Source organism: Neopsephotus bourkii, unplaced genomic scaffold (assembly GCF_033783945.1).
Source record: "Neopsephotus bourkii isolate Nb327-2 ecotype Australia unplaced genomic scaffold, CSIRO-AGI_Nbou_v1 NB_1572, whole genome shotgun sequence".
Lineage (NCBI taxonomy): Eukaryota > Metazoa > Chordata > Aves > Psittaciformes > Psittacidae > Neopsephotus > Neopsephotus bourkii.
The window spans coordinates 6,983,432-7,000,002 of record NW_026902048.1 but is presented as its reverse complement, the minus strand read 5'-3'; the positions used below and the strand labels follow the sequence as shown (position 1 = coordinate 7,000,002).

Genomic DNA, 16,571 nt, shown 5'->3' with positions numbered 1-16,571 from the left:
CATTGAACCATACAGAAGTGTCAGCCTCTTCTCTCCAGCTCAGAGTGCTGTGTGTCAGAGGAGGAAGTAGGTAGGGAGATAAAACTTAGCACTGTAAGCAGTGCAGTGTATTGGTAGACTTCATGGAATGCTCACAAATACTCAGAAACCAAGAGTGGCCTTTACAAAGGGCACAGCCTTGAGCCTGGATAAGACAGAGCTTTATTCTCTCTCATTGCTTTCTGACTCTCGAGTCACCCACCTCCTCTTCCCCGAATTTCAGAGACTGCAAATCTCTTCCCAATCTTATTTTTCCATTTGTTCTCTCATCTTTATCTGACGTGGGCACTTCTGCATTGATGCAATGAGCAGCTTGTGGTGGAGAGGGGTAGTGTTCGGTTTTCTCAGTGTGTTAGTACATCACTGACAAGCCTGCCAGTGCGGACTGGTGCTCCTCCCTTCCAGGGCTGGCCACTGTGCTTGGCACAGAAGCCGGTCCAGCCTTGCTTAAGGCACATCAGTGCTCACACATGCCCTCCCTATCCAGCTACCTGGGTACTGGGAGGTTTGACCTTTGCAGTTTATAGCTGAACTGAGTATCTTCTCCTTTAAAAGAGGAATATGAAGTCACTTTAAGCTCAGCCATATTTCTAGAATGAGGGGGAAGCTTTTAGTGTGTCAAACATCCATGGAAGAGCCTCTCTTTGCTGTCAGATCTGTGACAGCTCAAGGAACTTCCCTTTAAGATAACCTACCCTCTAATCAAATTGAGATAGCAAGAGTAAGGTAGGGGGTTCACCTGAATCTTGTTCTCTTCTGTCAAATGCAACTCAACAGCCTCTTCTAAGCAGGCAGATTTCTTTCAAAACCTGCTGTATGCCATTCAGCCCCATGAAGGAGGTTCACTGCCTCGTTGCCATGGTAGCCCTTCTCTAAAGAGGAAGATAATAGTTAATTATGCAATTTTAAGAAACTAAGGAGGAACAACAGAAATAACAGAAAGGAAGATGCTGGGTTTGTGATAGAACTGCTGCCTTCACCAAAATACACTGTTTACAGGTGAAATGCTTGCCCAGCGTGTGTTGGATGTGGCCAGGGCTTCTCTGGCAGCAGGATTTTGGGGAGATGCCCTTTGCCTCTGCTATCCAGGAAAATCAATCCTGTAGTCAGTTACTGCTGTTGCCTTCTCTGCTTAATGCTCCAGAGAGCCTCAGACATATTACCTTGGCAGAAATTCTCTCTGGATGGAGCTGGGACAGCAATAATACATCACAGCCCCATGACATGCCCATGCTGCCTGTGGCTATAGAGTTCAACACTTAAGTGTTTTAAATCTCAGCATTTCATTGTTCCTCAGGCCTGCTGCCCCTCTGCTGGCTTTCCCCAGGACCCCAGAAAACAGAGTTCATGGTGCACAAGGCAGAAGCAAGGAGGCTGTCAGCATCAAACCTGGCAAGATCCCAGCCCCTTTAGGACAGGTATTTTCCAGCAGCACTGGCAGCTTGGGTGGAACAAAGCACCACAGCAGCTCTTTGCCAATAGGGGATTCAGACATGGACTTGCCTCTTGCATAGCACCCTGACCTGTGTGAGCCAGGGGAAGGGGACGTGTTACCCCACGCCTTGTTTCCAAATGTGTACAGTAAGAGAAAGAGGGAAGGAAGCTGATGTGACCCCATGCAGTTGTTTACTACACATGACTAGAAGGAGATCTACACCTCAAGCTCCCCTTCATCCAACAAGGACAATAATAGCACAGAGGGAGAGATTAAGAGCCACATACGGTGGTAAGAGGAAGAGTGCAGTCAAGAGGCAATAATAATCCAAAATACTTCTGGGAACACAGCAGGAATGACTGTCAAAAGACCAACATTTTAATCAACAAACTTTATACACAAGAGGCTTCCCACTAAGGGAGTACACGTTCCTGTTTTTACCACCTGGGCTTTTAAGGCCCAGGATGGTCTCTCTTCAAGCTTCCCTCAACAAGTATTTCCAGGGAGGGTGGATTCCAGAATCTATCACAGGAGCAACATTCAGCTGCTATTGCATGAACCAATGTCAGATGCCGTGTGTCTCTTCTGCTCCCCCCTCACATTCTCCTGGCCTTCCGAGGGCGGCAGCCATTGTGTGGCACTGGGGTGTTGTCAGTGATGGAGATGACCTCCAAACCTCCCATTGTCAAACCCCTGATGGCGGCCTGGAAGAAGAAGACAGCACACGACACAGTGAACAGCAGAGAAGGAAAAAAGCTCAGGGAAAAATAGCTTGTCCCTGTCTGAAAATCAAGCTGTTCCAGTGGTTTTACTTTGTAATTATCTTAAAACTAAGTAATTTGTGTCAGAAAACCCAGTTTAAATCTATCTGCTCCTTTCACTGGCATTCCCAGCAACTTTCCTACTTGAAAGAAGTCCCAAATACAGCTTTTGTTCTGCCTCCAAAGTGACAGAACTCTGGAATTCTAAAACTTCATTACTAGGCACTTGACTGATGAATTCTTATATCACCTTCAGAAGAACCAAGTTCACAGGTACAGGCATGAGACCAGCCGGAGTTTAAAATCCCTGGATGATGCCTGAGAAAGGAAAATGTGTAAAGAAACTGGCACCTACTTTGCGTCCCGGTCCCAGTCCTTTCACCATCACTCGCACGTGCAGCGCACCTTTCCCACGGGCTTTCTGCAAGAAGAACTGGTTAGTGTTCTCTGTGATCTAACTACTACTGCTCTGGCTTCCTTGGGCTCTCTCATTCCCTTCTGACCCACTATCATAGTATTTAGGTAAAGACTAGGTAGTAATGGATACAGAAAGCAAATATGGGGATTGCTGCACAAAGATGCTAGGAGGAAAGGAACCTGGGTACAGCCATGGCAGCTCCAGAATTGTGCCAAGCTTTCAGGGCTGCATACATAGAACTCAAACTATCTGTGACCTAAAGCCAGGGCAGAAAATAACATATCCATGGCTATGTGACTGAACTGGCAAGGGACTAACAAGGCCTAACTTAAAGCTGTTTTCCTTTCTCTAATGTTGCAACTTCTCCCCTGTGAGTAGTGCATTCCTTCTAGAGGGCAAATGAGAACAGCAGACAAGCTTTATATTTGCTGTGCAGGAGTCCACACCTTCAGTGCCAAAATGCACGGGGCTTGCAAATTGAAAACGAGAATGTGCTGCAAAGCATAGCCGTGCTGCCACCACGTGGAGGCAGCTCCTCTGGATCTCAAGCACTGAGGGTGAGGCGTGGATGGACCCAGGTGCTGGGGAGGTGGTGGGTGCTCCCCTCCAGGAGGATGAGGGTCACCAGTGCAGACTCACCACTGCTGCTGCCATGGCTGCGGTCTGTGCCGCAATGGCAGTTCCCTTCTTGGCATTCTGGAAGCCTTCTGTGCCACAGGATGTGTGGGCCAATGACATGTTGTCAAAGGTGACCACTTGGATGTGGGTGCTACAGAAAGACAGGGGCAAAAGAAATAAGCTGTAACAAAACTTTATTCCCACTCATCTTACTGGCATAGGCCTCAGGTCTCCTTTCTCCAGGCCACCCTCTCTCAGCATTCCCTTTTGAGGTATCCCACCTACATGAACCAACCAGAGACCTCCCAGCATTTGCCTTTCCATCATCCCACAGAATCTGAGCAAGGTGGAACAACCTTCCTGGATAAGGTATACTTTATCCAGGTACACCTCAGACACTGCTTCGCCCTTTCAGACCCACCTCTTGCAACAAGCATTTTACCTCTTGTTATTAAAATAATGCACAAAACATACCTAGAACTTGAAAGAGAAACAGTAAAATATGACACTATGGATCACTACTGAAACACAACCATCTCTCATGGAGAATATGTTGCTGTACAGCTGCTGAGAAAACTGCCAGTGCTAGAGCAGGAAGTAACCTGTCATTTAAGCTATCAGCATGTAATTATTCATATCAGAATGTAGTCAAAGTACGTAATAACAATCTTACTGCTCTCAAAGACACTGTAAGGACAGTTATGCTTCCTGAACAGCACCGACGTTTGAATTCTTCCTAGTAATGACCACTACTCTGCTGGGTTTTTTCCTTTAAGCCTTTTGGTGAAACACTGACTGATCAAAGCCCAGGTATGTTGTAAGCCTTTCTTTTGCATGCTAGCAGGATTTGCTTACTTATTGTACGTAGCTTTGATGTGAGCTATTGGGATCTCTTCATAGACCTTTCCATCCCATCTCATGGAGCTCCTCTGCAGGATTAAAGGGCTGAGGAGCAAAACAACAGTTATCAGATACTCTTTGCAAAGTTTTATTTCACATTCATCAGGAACTGTAGCGACAGAACAAGGGGTAATGGGTTCAAACTGAAACGGGAGATTTAGGTTGGATATAAGAAAGACATCCTTTACTATGAGGGTGCTGAGGCACTGGCACAGGATGCCCAGAGAAGCTGTGGCTGCCCCATCCCTGGCAGTGCTCAAGATCAGGTCGGACAGGGCTTGGAGCAACCTGGTGTAGTGGAAGGTGTCCCTGCGCAGGGTAGGGAGTTGGAACTGGATGATCTTAAAGTACTTTCCAACCCGAACCAGTCTGTAACTGTGTGATTCTGCGACACTGTGCCACTGGGGGAGAAAGAGGTGACCAAGTCTCCAACACACGCAAACCGCGTTTGTGACTAAATCAAATCGCTCCCTTCCTCAGCTGAGGAAACACCAACACGCTGCAACCGCAGAACCCTTCCGCTTCACCTCACCTCAGGTCGGTCGCGCTTTGCGTCTCCGCCTCCTTCGAGGCCGCCGCCTCCGCGAGGTCCTGTGGGCCGGTCCGCAGGCCGCGGCACAGGGCGGCAGCGCGGCCCCTGCGGGTAACAACGGGCAGTTAGCGGAGAGGACACCGATATCCCCTCTCACACACACACCGGGTTCCGTACCCCCGTCCCCGCTCACCCGCAGGCCGCTCCGCGCAGCCGTTGCCAAGCGACCGCCAGCGCCGCGCTCATGGCGGCTCCCACAGCGCGCCCGGAGAGGTCGCCGCAAAGCACGGCGGGAGCGGGGAGGAAACATGGCGGCGCGCAGCGCGGTGCATTGTGGGCTGCGCCACAGCGCGATGGCGGCGCCCAGGCAGCGGGCGGCGGGCTGGGCCCGGTGGGCTTGCACCGCGGCCGGGCCCCGGTCCTGGCGGCTGTTCGGGGCCATGTGTCTGCTGAGGCTGCCCCGCATCACGCAGCCGCTCGAGAAGGAGGAGGAAGAGATGACGGCTCTCATGGGGCAGGTAGAGCGGGGGCGTGCTGGGAGGGAAAGGGCTGCTTCAGGCTTGGAGGGGAGAGCACACTGTAGGGCTGGCGGGGGGCATTGGTTGGGAGGAGATAACAGCCCTGCACGGCCAGCCTGCGGCACTTTAGGTGATGTTGTTTCTCACCGTGAAGCCATAATGAATGCTCTGTGTGAGAATTGGGTATTGTGGGGCTTAACAGTGCTCCCATGTCCTTCCTTGATGCTGTTGGTGTACCTGCTAGTGGCTCCTGCTGTGAGCACGGAAATTCTCATCATCTTTCAATCACTGAGGTAGAACATAGTTTAATTCTATGTGCCGAGTCCAGCCCATAGTGCTGGTGGCTCAAGAGCTCCCTGCGTTGCCCTTCTAGATAGAACTGGAGAGAAGCCACTATTCAGACCATGAAATCCGCAAGATGGAGGAGGAGGAGCTGCTCCGGAAGAGGAAGGAAAGCGCCTACGATGATGAAGTGCCTGGCAAAGCAGTTATCATGGCTCGGGACCTGGAGGACAAGTGGGAACAGAAGTTCCTTCGATTCAAAGCTGCTCCGCGGGTAACAGGTACAGGCTCAAGTTCAGGTGGAGTGAGAACACCCTGATTGTTTGCCGGGCACAGCTGAGGGCAGCTCAGTAGAGGGAAGGTATTTGCTGAGTCTTTTTGTTTTAAAGAGAGTTGACTCTGTGACAGCACTGTTAGCACATGGGGAATTGACTGGCTGACAAGGGAATTGGTGCTCTCATGATGCAAAGGTGTTGTTTCCAGATGTAGAAATGTCTGGTTTCTTGGTTCACAAGCTCTGCCTAGTTCTCATAGAATCATAGAATAGTTAGGGTTGGAAAGGACCTTAAGATCATCAAGTTCCAACCCCCTGCCATGGGCAGGGACACCTCACTCTAAACCATATCACCCAAGGCCTCGTCCAACCTGGCCTTGAACACTGCCAGGGATGGATCATTCACAACCTCCCTGGGCAACCCATTCCAGTGCCTCACCACCCTAACAGTAAAGAACTTCTTCCTTATATCCAATCTAAACTTCCCCTGTTTAAGTTTGAACCCATTACCCCTTGTCCCATCACTACAGTCCCTAATGAAGAGTCCCTCCCCAGCATCCCTATAGCCCCCCTTCAGATACTGGAAGGCTGCTACGAGGTCTCCACGCAGCCTTCTCTTCTCCAGGCTGAACAGCACCAACTTTCTCAGCCTATCTTCATATGGGAGGTGCTCCAGTCCCCTGATCATTCTCATGGCCCTTCTCTGACTTGTTCCAACAGTTCCATGTTGAGTTTTGTCAAGATAGAGGTCCAGGCTTCTTGCTGTAAGTTCCTTCTGAAACTGAGTGCAGTCTAACCATGGGTTCCAGCTGAATCCTGCAATTCTGGAGCATTTCTGTCTACATCTTGTTCCATGTGTTCATGTCTGTGTATTATTGCTGGGAGGGTGTGAGATGCAGAGGGTTGATCAGGGGGATCAGAGCAGTGCTGCCGAGAGACTTTGTTTCCAGCATGTGTTGGTTTTTGGCAGAGGCTGATGAAAGCAACAGTCGGACATCACTGAACAGGAAGCTGGACAGAAACCTGATGCTTCTGGTGAAACAGAAAATCGGCAACCAGGAGCTGTGGCTCCTGCCTCAAGCGGAATGGCAGCCTGGGGAGACGCTGCGAAGCACGGCTGAGCGAGCCATGGCTACCTTCTTAGGTGTGTAGCTTGCCCTGTGCCCAGCCCTCCCTCCACTTTGTCCCAGGGGTTTCCTTCTTGTGTCTGAGGTTTTTTTGCCATCAGCTGGAGTGAAATCACCTCCCATCTGCTGGGAAAAGGCATTTTGTAGCAGAGAGATGGAGCTCAATTGGATGGGCTTTGTGGCAAGAGCTGTGATCCCAGCCCTGTAACTGCTTGCTGTCACAGAGCGACCGCAGTGTGCACAGAGCTGATGATGCTGACAGGATCTCTGCCTGCCACCAGCTGCACTGCTGGGCCTGGCCCTCACTGATGTTGCAGGGGCAGTCTGGTGATGCTCTGTGGCTAGCTTCAGGTTTATGGCTGCTCTTTCCCTCTTGTCACCCTGTGGCAGATGAGTGATGGCAAACTCGTGTCCTTGCTTTTCCCTGTGGGTTGACAAAGCTCAGTTCCCTCCCACTCTCACTCTGGGAGGACTTGCTGGACTCCAGACAAGCTTGGTTTTGTCATGAGAAGATGTTTACATTTGGCAGTGTTTCTTCTGAGAGGGAGCAGTCAGTCTGAACCAGGCACAGGGAGTGGCTTATGCTGCCTTTTTGTTACTACAGGAGAGCAGTTACTGTTGCTTTGTGTTCTTACCTCTTGTTTTCTTTTTCTTGCATTGCTGGGGTCTTGCAGGAGACCACATTGAAGCCAAAGTCCTGGGGAATGCTCCATACGGGATTTACAAGTATAAATTCCCCAGGGCCATCAGGACTGAAGATAATGTGGGAGCTAAAGTATTCTTCTTCAAAGCCTTCCTCCAGAGCAGTGACTTGTCCCAGACAGAGCTGAAGGGGAATCACCTGTGGGTCACAAAGGATGAGCTGGGAGATTACTTGAAGCCAGAATACCTGAAGAAAGTCAATGGATTCCTTCTGGACTTGTAAGGGATGGGCTGTGCTCCAGCAGATGGGGAGGATGTGGGATGCAACTCCAGGGAGGAGCACAGCTGCTGCTTTGCATGGTCTGTGTGTATGAGATGTTAATGTGGACTCTGGAGGATAATTTGCCTTTGCCTTATTTGCCAGTTCTCTTCACCAGGCCTGTACTGAATAAATATTAAAACTTCTACTTGGAAGCGAAGTTCTCCTGAGGGAATTCTGTGCTCTTGTTGAATCCTCCTCCTCCACCTCTGCTGGAAGTGCATGTTGTGATCTTTTCCTCTCCCAGGTGTGTGATTCCCTGGGGCTGTGGTACCCAGGGGGCTTGCTTTCCCCTCTAGGCTTCCATCATAGTCTCAAACTCAAATGGTTTCTTCTATGCAGTGGCTAATGTTTGTCTCTGGTACCTGGTCTTTAAGAGCAGCATTGGGGGTTATCTGTGTGTCCAGGTGGGAACACAAGGCTGAGAAAGGTGGGTTTCTGGGGAGAGATGGCAGCTGGGGTATTCACAGTTTGTTAATGTTTAATCTGTGTTGCAGCTGCCTCTGTCCTAGAGCCCATGATATATGGTGGCTATGGAGCACACAGACGCATGAGGAATAGGCAGCAGCTCTTTCTTTAGCTGAGTGCTGTTTTCCCACCCACACTGCCCTCCTCTTGAGCCTCAAGCTATAATAACAGACACTGAAGGGGGGTTAACACTTGGGCAGCGACCTTCTGGGCTGGGAAGATAGCTTTTCTTGGATTGGGAAGGCTGCTCTGGCATTTGCTACCTCCTGGGGGCAACCCCAAAGGTGGCTCTGGGGAGTTCTTGGCTCCCATTTGCGGTGCATTAGGCCAGCACTGCTAACCCAGGCCAGCTGGGTCTGCCTTAGGTGGCCTGACACTATTATCCCAATTTCTTTATTAGAAGATCTATCCTGGGCTTATATGGTGCTGTCTGTTTTCTTGGAGGGTTTTTCCTGGTTGTAAATGTTGCTGTATGGTGGTCAGACTGTCGGCTCAGGGCTGGATGGACCTTACAGAGAATCAGTGGCAAGGAGAGAGGGAGGAAATAGCCACCGTTAATCACTGGGAGAGAGTTCAGCTTCCAGAGGTAGAACTGGAGATTGCTATATGTATTTTATCAACCCTTATGGAGCTGTTGAGCTGCAGGCCTCAAATTAAAGCTATCCTTAATCACGCCACAAGTCACTGGGGTTGGGGGTAGGACAGCAGCCTTCTATTTTCTAATGCTGAGCACTTTGGGAGGTTCAGGCTTACCATAAATTACCAACAAAACAAAACTTGGTTTCTTGAAGCAGCCTTCCAGGAGGTTGTGTCTGCAACAAAGAGCACTTGAAAAGAGGAAATTAATGTGAATATGTGCCTGAAAAACTGCAGATGCTTTGGCTGCTGCCTGAGGTCAGCATTGCTGAATGGGATGCTGTTGCCTTCCCCAGCACTGAAAGCCCCTGCAGAAGGGAGAGGTGAGTCTTTCTCCTCATCAGCCTAGGGGCCCATGGGTGCAGTTAGCCCTGGTTAGGCTTTTCTCTTCCCCTCTGTATCAGACTGTTGCTGCCTCTGTAGCACACAGCCCCTGAGCAGAGCTTTGTGGGCTAAGGCTTAGTGCATGCCCTTTGCCAAGGTCTCTCCCCTGTTTCCCATGCCAAAGGCAGGTTTTGGGTAGCTGGAACAGAACTTTCAAAGCATATAAAATGCTGTTCAATCTTTCTCAAAACCAGGAGCACAAAAGAGAGAAAAGGCTGCAGTGAGAGCTTGCTGATCCTCAAACCCAGGCAGCTCTTGCCCTCTGACTTACTTGAGTGATGAGGCTTTGGGCATTCACTGTGCTGAGCGAGGTGTAGCTCCCTTCAGCAGTGGGAAGGTCAGAATCAACAGCCTCCATGGCCGTTGTTCTTAACCTGTATCAGGTGCATGAAAGGTTTGGTCTTTTATGGAAGCTGAAATCGTTTTCCTATCACCTGAAACACAAATTCCTGCTCTCAGCCTGCATAGGAACAGGCCCTTTGTGAAAAGCCCTTGGCCATTTGCAGCAATCAATCCTGTATCTTGCTCAGTTCTGTGTGGCCTATTCCCTCCTCTTTATCCTGAGAGGGAGAGGATAGTTTGTATTTGAGTTTGTATTGATGGTTTGTGCTGAGGCTGTTATTTTCCTTTGAGAACTTCGTGGCTGCAGGCCAGACCTATTCCCAGACTCCTTGTAGAAGTCTCATCAGGCAGGCTGGTGGGTTGTATTTTGCTGGTAACTACTGGAAGGGTAGCACCTAGTGTTATCTTCCCCTGAGTCTGCATGTTGAGGGGAAGCTGGAGAGCAGTCAGACTGGGGGGAAGTTTCTGCTCCTCAAAGACTTTCAACACAGGATACTTCTGTTCATGTGGGTCATACACAAAAGCCAGATCCTTTTCCCCTCCAGGGGAGAAGGAGGCATATCAAGATGACCTTTCCCTGATGTGATGCAGTCCAGCAGCTATTCCTAAAATCCTCCAGGAGCAGAAACAAATTGAAGGTGCAGTTGCAGTCTAAAACACCAGCATCTAAACCATTGCTTAAGCCACCATGTTAGAAAAGAGAGATGAAGGTTTTCTGTGTGACAAATTGATGCTAGCACACCCCTCCAGTGAAGGAGAGAAAATAAGTCCTGACAAAACCACTTTCCAGCTTCACTGATCCAGCTTTCCTCTACTTGCCCTACAAAGTACATTCCCTAGCTGATATCCCTCCCTATCTGGGAGGGCTGGCGATTGGTGCTCCCTAAGCAGAGCCCTGCTAATGTGTTTTGTGGTACGCTGTGAACTGCTCAGAACTGCACGGTTTCTCACATAATAGGAAGCTGCTGTTTGCTGCTCCTCCTGGCTGGCTCCAAACAGCCAAAGGCTTCAACATTGGGAAGGTAAATACACACAGAGCCAGGAGAGGCCATTGGAGCCACGGGCTATGCTGCTTCCTGCTCTCTGGAAATTGGGAGGAGGAAAGATGCTTTTGCTCTCAAACACAGCCCTGAGCTTGTTAGAGGAGAGAGCTGTTTGGGTGCAGGGAGCACCCAGGGAGGGAAGGAGTTGTGCTGCCCCTGGGCTCACTCCCTGTCCCGGAGGATAAGGTGTCTCCAGCAGCATCAGTCACTTTGCTTTTGTTCTGTTCACATTCCCGTGCTTGTGTTGGAAGAGATCTGGCTCTTTGGAGGAAGTTTTTCAGGCAGTGACTGGGGTTTCTTGCAAGTGCTGCCTATTCCTGCTGCTCTCAGCTGCTTGCAGGGGATGCAGCATGGGGGACATTGCCCACGGCAGCTCAGAGACCCACAGCAAATGGTGTAGTTGAGGTCACCAGTGATAGGAGTGGGTTAAGCCTCTTACTTTTGTTTTGAGGACATCTTTTTCCTCCCTTTTGTGAAAACATCCCGTGTTTTGATATGACCAGTGTGCTGGAAGGACACAGCACAGGCAGAAAGGAGCTCTTGAGTGAACCTCCGCAAAGGTAAGATGAATATAAAAGAAGGGGTGCTACTGTGAAACTTGAATTCAGGGTAAAACTGCTCCAGAAGCTTTGCTGATCATATCTGATCCTTAACTCCAAGCCCTCAAAAAGCAAAGCCAGGAATTTGTGAGAGCAGCACAAAGTGCTGACAGCAGGAAACCGCTTCAGGTAGTTCTAACTACTGCTTTGCTGTTGAGGCTACTTTTCACAAACAGATCTTTTGGGAGGTATAAAATCCTTTGGCAGGACTTCATAGGCAGTGCTGGGAGACCCAGGGGCATTCCTCAATTGAAATGTGAAGGATTATTCAGAAACATTAAAATGAAGCTTCTTTAAAACCTAGGCAATGCAATAAAGCCTTTATGCAGTGTACACAGGGCTTTAAGACTTGCCATCACAGCCTCCTCCAGAAACAGGACTTTACTGGCAGGAGCTGGACCGTTCCCTGGCTACCATGAACATTCTGTCTCATAATGGACTGAGGCAAAAGTTTAGGGAAAGGTTTTACAGCTATCAACGTGCAGCTTAAACTGGTCTGTGCTGGAGATGGAGGTGAGAGCTGATGTCTGAGGCAGATCATCTTGTGTCTAAGGGCTGCTGTCCCTCTCAAGCATCAGGGCAGAGGGAAGCTGGGAATGTCAGAGCAAGGCATAGCCCCGTGCTGCTGTTGGGGAGAGGGATGGCAGGGGTGAACGTGTGCTGCTGGACTGCTCCCACTACGTGCTGCCTGCCTGCTTTGTGCTCTCTTTCATTGACCAAAGTAATTATGCCCATTACATCTCTCCTTTCAGGTTTTACCCTCCCAAATGTTATTCCACAGCATTAAACCTGTGGGGGAAGCAAATTGCTGGGGAAAGTAACTAGATATAATCCAGTTTTAATGGGCACATAGAGAAAGCACATGGGGTTGGGAGCATGGCTCAGCCAGCATCCTCCTTCTGCAGACAAATAGAAAGTTATCTTGATGTATGTATATATCTAGCTTCGTGATCTCTGAGCTCTTAATAATTGGTTTGGTGACCTGCTGGCAGTGCTCTCTCTCTGTAGAGCTTTCCTCAGTCCCCAGTTAATATAATGGGTCACAAATCCCATTTACTTTTGAATTCTGAGTTATCCTTTTGTTAATGTCGCCTATTGCTTTTCTGGAAGCACTGGAGGAAATCGGAGCTATGTGCTAATCGGTAAATCTGGTTGTGTGTGTTTGTAAGCTCCTGCTCTGCTCTGCCTGCCTTTACCAAATGACCAGGGCAGCCCCTTTGTGTCAGACCCAACACACCCCTCTGCAACACTGCAACTGTTTCCCAAGCCGTGGTACTAGTGAACAGCACAGGATGGATGAGCTTGAGGAAGGCAGTCAAGTGATAGGGGCTTTGTAGAGGAAGGCTGGGTATCAGGGTGTCTGATCCTACCAGTGCCATGTGTGAGAGGCAGTGATTGCTGGAGGTAGCACCCATAGGGACCCACTTTTCTGCTATGGGTGCTTCAGCACTCACACCTCATGTCCAGCCTTGTCCTCTGTGCAGAGGTAGGGGATGTTGCCTGTCCCAGACCCTTCTGGATGTCCTATCCCTTAATTTTCTCTGTCTGGAAAACAGGACTGGGGTAAGCTGTAGCTGTCTTGCCTGCTCTCTCCTGCCTTTGTGGGTATCAGGAGCCCTTTCAGAGGGGCAAGAAACTGCCAGATGACCAGCCCCTAAGTCAAGCACAGGTATACATACCCCTATTGAAGGGAGGGAGAGCATCAGCCCCCCCCCCGATTGCCTGAAGACCTGTAAACTGCTCCACACCACCTGCTGTTGCTGCTAACCCAAAGGCTACAAGTGGCTTGCAGGGACTGTGTTCCTGCTGCAGTGGTTGCCCACAGGTTGAACTGGGTGGGAAACTCCAGTAGTGTTTCCAAGTGCCAGAATATGAGTCATGAAGCCAGTGTTTCTAGCTTATTTTTATTTCCTGATTATCTGCAGGGTTTCAGGCTCCTGCACAGCTGACAGAGCCTTTCCTTTCGCCCCTTTTCCTCGTGCTTCTATTTGTCTCCCTATTTTTAGCCTGTCTGTGGCATTCTTCACACAATGCCTGTGTGCACCGCTTTGATCAAAGCTGCTGACAATGATGGCAACGTGACCTTGAAGGTAACAGCACGCAGTGAAGCAAGATCTGTTGTATTGAGTTAGTTTGCTGTGGCTGGGCATCGTGTTTGCAACCCAGGCAGGCACGCAGCATAACCTCCCCTCTCTCCTTGGATGCTTGCCTTGACAGATCCCACCAGAATTTGGGCTATTTGACACCAAAACCCTCTCCTTGGCCCACAGTAAGGAGCACAGCGGGGAGCTTTCCATCTCTGGGAGCCTGATACGCAGATGTCTCTGTCTCTAAAAGCTAAATTCCCCTGAGAATGGAGTTGGATGTCACTTGCTTCCCATGAAACAGCTCGATGCTAGGCACTAGATGGCAGGCAGTGACTGAGAAATCCCATTCGTGGAGCTTTTCTTTCCTTTTAAAGTCACCTCCTGCTCCATCTCCGCCTTGCTCCAGTGTGGGAGCCTGCAGCATGGAGTCAGGATCACTGATTTTTAACTGCTCTGCCCAAGCTTGCACATTGAAGGATCCCAGAGGTTGGCTGAGGGTCATCTTTGGTCCAGGGAGGCTTGACAAGTAACAGGAGCCTCAAAGGAGTCTCTAGGACAGAGAAAAGAGGCAAGGAGCAGGCAAGGCAGCATCTGAGGATCGATGGTGGATGGTGGGATGATGAGGGATGCTCAGGGTGCTGTGCAGGGCGATGGGGGTGCAGAAGGGGTGCTTTGGGGGGTTATCCCTAAAAAGGGGTCATAACAGGAGATTTACCTAGAAAAGGGTATGTATTTCCCCCTTATCTCAGTGATGCTGCATGGGCTCCCATGCGCTGTTACAGGATAGGCGTGACAAAATTCCTCCTTTATCCTCCCTTATTGACCAGGGATCTAAAGTTCAAGGTGTCCTTGGGACCTGCTATGTGTTGCTCCCACCACTATGAAGCTCAGGGCTTCATACCCCTGTGGTGCTGGGTACCTGGTTGTCTTCTTCTCAAGCACTAGTGCAGAGCCACAGCCTCTCTGCCACACTCTAGGTGTTGTAGGTCCCCTGTAAGCACCTTTCCAACAAAAAGGGGATTATCTATAGCTTGTTAGAGTCCTTGCGGGGAGGGAGAATAAGGCTCTTTGCTCTGAAACGTTCTCTTCCCTGGGATTACAAGATAATGCATATGAAACGACATTAGCTCAGCCAGGTTTATGGATTATTTGAAAATCAAATTCTTTTAATCTCATCCACCATCTGGCACCAACGTAACAGCCGGCAGCCAGCTCGCTGCTGCTTCCAACCCCGACTGCGCTGGAGCAACTGGAGCATCGGAGACGATGAGAGGACACCAGCATCCCTGGCCACCACTGCGCATCCTGGCACCAGCACCTTGTCATGATTCCCAAGACAGCAAGGAGGTAACATGTCTGAGAGGGTCTCCCTGGTGTGCACTGGGAATGGACAGGCAGGCTGGGAGCATCTCACTGCCTATGCTTGTGTGACCATGAGTCTCAAATCCAGCAGCCAGAGGGGTCCCCTGGTCTTGGGTAAAGGTGAAGATCCAGGCAGGGGACCTGCCAATCTCACCAACATGACTTACAGTGATCTGGCTGGACAGGGAGGGACAAAGGCACAGGAGCTCCTTGCAGGATGCTGATGCAGAGCTTTTTCCAAGGAGGTTATGTTTTCCTTTGAACATTAAGGGTGCTGTCAGGGTGCATCTGGGCTCTATGATGAGTAGTGCCAGGGAGCCAGTGACAAGTCACATTGTTTGCAGGTGCTGATGTGAGCAGGTACAGTGTCCCCTAGGAGCAGGGCAGAAGAGCGTGTCGGGGATGCAGCATATGGAGCCCTTGAGCAGGATCACAGTCAGCAGCACCACAGAGGGCAGCCTGGCTCGCAGGTCAGGGAGCAGAGAAGGACCACTGTAGGAAGCTGGAGCCACCAGCACTAGGGACATGTGAGTGTGAAAGAAGTATTTGCTGAGCACTGTTGCCCCCACTCTGTAGATGCAGTTAGCACCTCCCTGGGGAAGGGACAAGGTCGAGTGGCATCGCATCCTTCTCCCAAGGAAAAGCCAACCCCTCAGCTGATCTTCCAGATGTGAAGCCAGCTGTGCTACAGAGCTGCTTGGTTCTTGTGGTTTTGGATTCTTTGCTGAGTCTCACTAGGATCATCCATCACCTTCTGTCTCCTCCAGAATGCTTCTGCACCTACTACCACGGAGCACTGTAATCTCAGTGCCCATATAACATGACTAAAAAGCCTTATGGGATAATAGGTCATGGTTATACAATTTAGTTCAAATAGAGAAAGGCCTTTATAGCTATGAATACATGAATACTTAAAATATATATATAACATTGGTTAACATCAGGACTTATAAGCATAATATGTATATAACGCTGGGTTAACAGCCTGTTCCATGCCTCCCTGTACAGAAGGCTGTAGCTGTTCTGCCTGTCAGCTCTATCCCAGTGGCTCTTCTTGGCTGGAGTCACAATTTGCACCATTTTTGCTGAGCTCTAGCTATGGAGAGCAGCTGTTCCAGGCAGAGGGATGCTGAGGAGGGAGGACTGGGTTTGTTCCTTGGAGCAGATTGGGATGCTGCAGGTGAGGATGCGGTACATCTGCCCTCAGGTAAGGAGTTGCACATGGAGCAAGGTGGGGAGCTGATGCTCCATGATTCGATGTACCTGAAGACAGTCACGTGCAAGAGGAAAAGAAAACAAGAAGAGAGATGAATAGCTTTAAAGCAAAGAAAGTGTCATTTTTGAGGTAATTAATTACTAATTATACACACACAGAATTGTCTGTCATTAACATTACTTGGGGTTTCAGTACGTTGTGGTTTTAATTAAACAAATCCTTAGATATTTTTTCTCCTTCTTTGTAGAACAAATTCATTTTTTTTTATTGGTGCCAAAGAATAAATTGTGTAATTAGTGACTATTACTTTGTCGCTTCTGGAAGGTTTATTTCCAGGTTGTTTGTATGCAGTGGCTAGAGAATCAGTAATGGTTGTGAAAGAGCCATTTGAAGGCACTGGCACAGGGTGCTCAGAGAAGCTGTGGCTGCCTCATCCCTGGCAGTGTTGGACACGGGCTTGGAGCAACCTGCTCAAGAGCAGTAGCGAAGCTGTGGCTGGTTCCATGTGCTCCCCCTGGCACAGGTGAGGGAGAAGTCCCAGGATGGTATTTTCAAGCATGCACCATCAC

The 16,571-nt window shown here is 49.6% G+C and overlaps 2 protein-coding genes and 1 long non-coding RNA gene across 4 annotated transcripts; 2 read left to right on the top strand and 1 right to left on the bottom strand.

The window, feature by feature from the left end:
* Window positions 1-1,830: 1,830 nt before the first annotated feature.
* MRPS11 (mitochondrial ribosomal protein S11) lies at window positions 1,831-5,014 on the bottom strand. Its single transcript, XM_061371330.1, has 6 exons — window positions 4,897-5,014; window positions 4,704-4,808; window positions 4,127-4,216; window positions 3,293-3,422; window positions 2,591-2,656; window positions 1,831-2,178 (listed from the first exon to the last, which is right to left on the bottom strand). Exons 1-6 carry the CDS (start codon window positions 4,947-4,949, stop codon window positions 2,071-2,073), a joined length of 552 nt encoding a protein of 183 aa, XP_061227314.1. The 5' UTR covers window positions 4,950-5,014; the 3' UTR covers window positions 1,831-2,070.
* On the top strand, window positions 4,997-8,020 carry MRPL46 (mitochondrial ribosomal protein L46). The gene is made up of 4 exons (XM_061371329.1): window positions 4,997-5,221; window positions 5,595-5,784; window positions 6,748-6,921; window positions 7,579-8,020. The coding sequence occupies exons 1-4, from the start codon at window positions 5,012-5,014 to the stop codon at window positions 7,827-7,829; spliced, it is 825 nt and encodes a 274-aa protein (XP_061227313.1). The 5' UTR covers window positions 4,997-5,011; the 3' UTR covers window positions 7,830-8,020.
* A 4,814-nt stretch (window positions 8,021-12,834) lies between these two features.
* On the top strand, window positions 12,835-16,351 carry LOC133221998 (uncharacterized). 2 transcript variants are annotated; one of them, XR_009728148.1, is made up of 4 exons: window positions 12,835-13,427; window positions 14,626-14,771; window positions 15,131-15,313; window positions 15,883-16,351. It is a non-coding gene; the product is annotated as an uncharacterized LOC133221998 (long non-coding RNA). The 2 variants fall into 2 exon arrangements; XR_009728149.1 differs by having other exon boundaries at window positions 15,795-16,351.
* The last annotated feature ends 220 nt before the right edge of the window (window positions 16,352-16,571 follow it).

Excerpts from the sequence above, each read along its gene's own strand:
- MRPL46 (XM_061371329.1), top strand. The coding sequence starts at position 5,012 with ATGGCGGCGCGCAGCGCGGTGCATTGTGGGCTGCGCCACAGCGCGATG. Across the intron at positions 5,785-6,747 it reads AGCTGCTCCGCGGGTAACAG|AGGCTGATGAAAGCAACAGT; the intron begins GTACAGGCTCAA and ends GGTTTTTGGCAG. Across the intron at positions 6,922-7,578 it reads AGCCATGGCTACCTTCTTAG|GAGACCACATTGAAGCCAAA; the intron begins GTGTGTAGCTTG and ends GGGGTCTTGCAG.
- MRPS11 (XM_061371330.1), bottom strand. The coding sequence starts at position 4,949 with ATGAGCGCGGCGCTGGCGGTCGCTTGGCAACGGCTGCGCGGAGCGGCC. Across the intron at positions 4,809-4,896 it reads CTGCGCGGAGCGGCCTGCGG|GGGCCGCGCTGCCGCCCTGT; the intron begins GTGAGCGGGGAC and ends TGTTACCCGCAG. Across the intron at positions 2,179-2,590 it reads GACTGGGACCGGGACGCAAA|GCCGCCATCAGGGGTTTGAC; the intron begins GTAGGTGCCAGT and ends TTCTTCTTCCAG.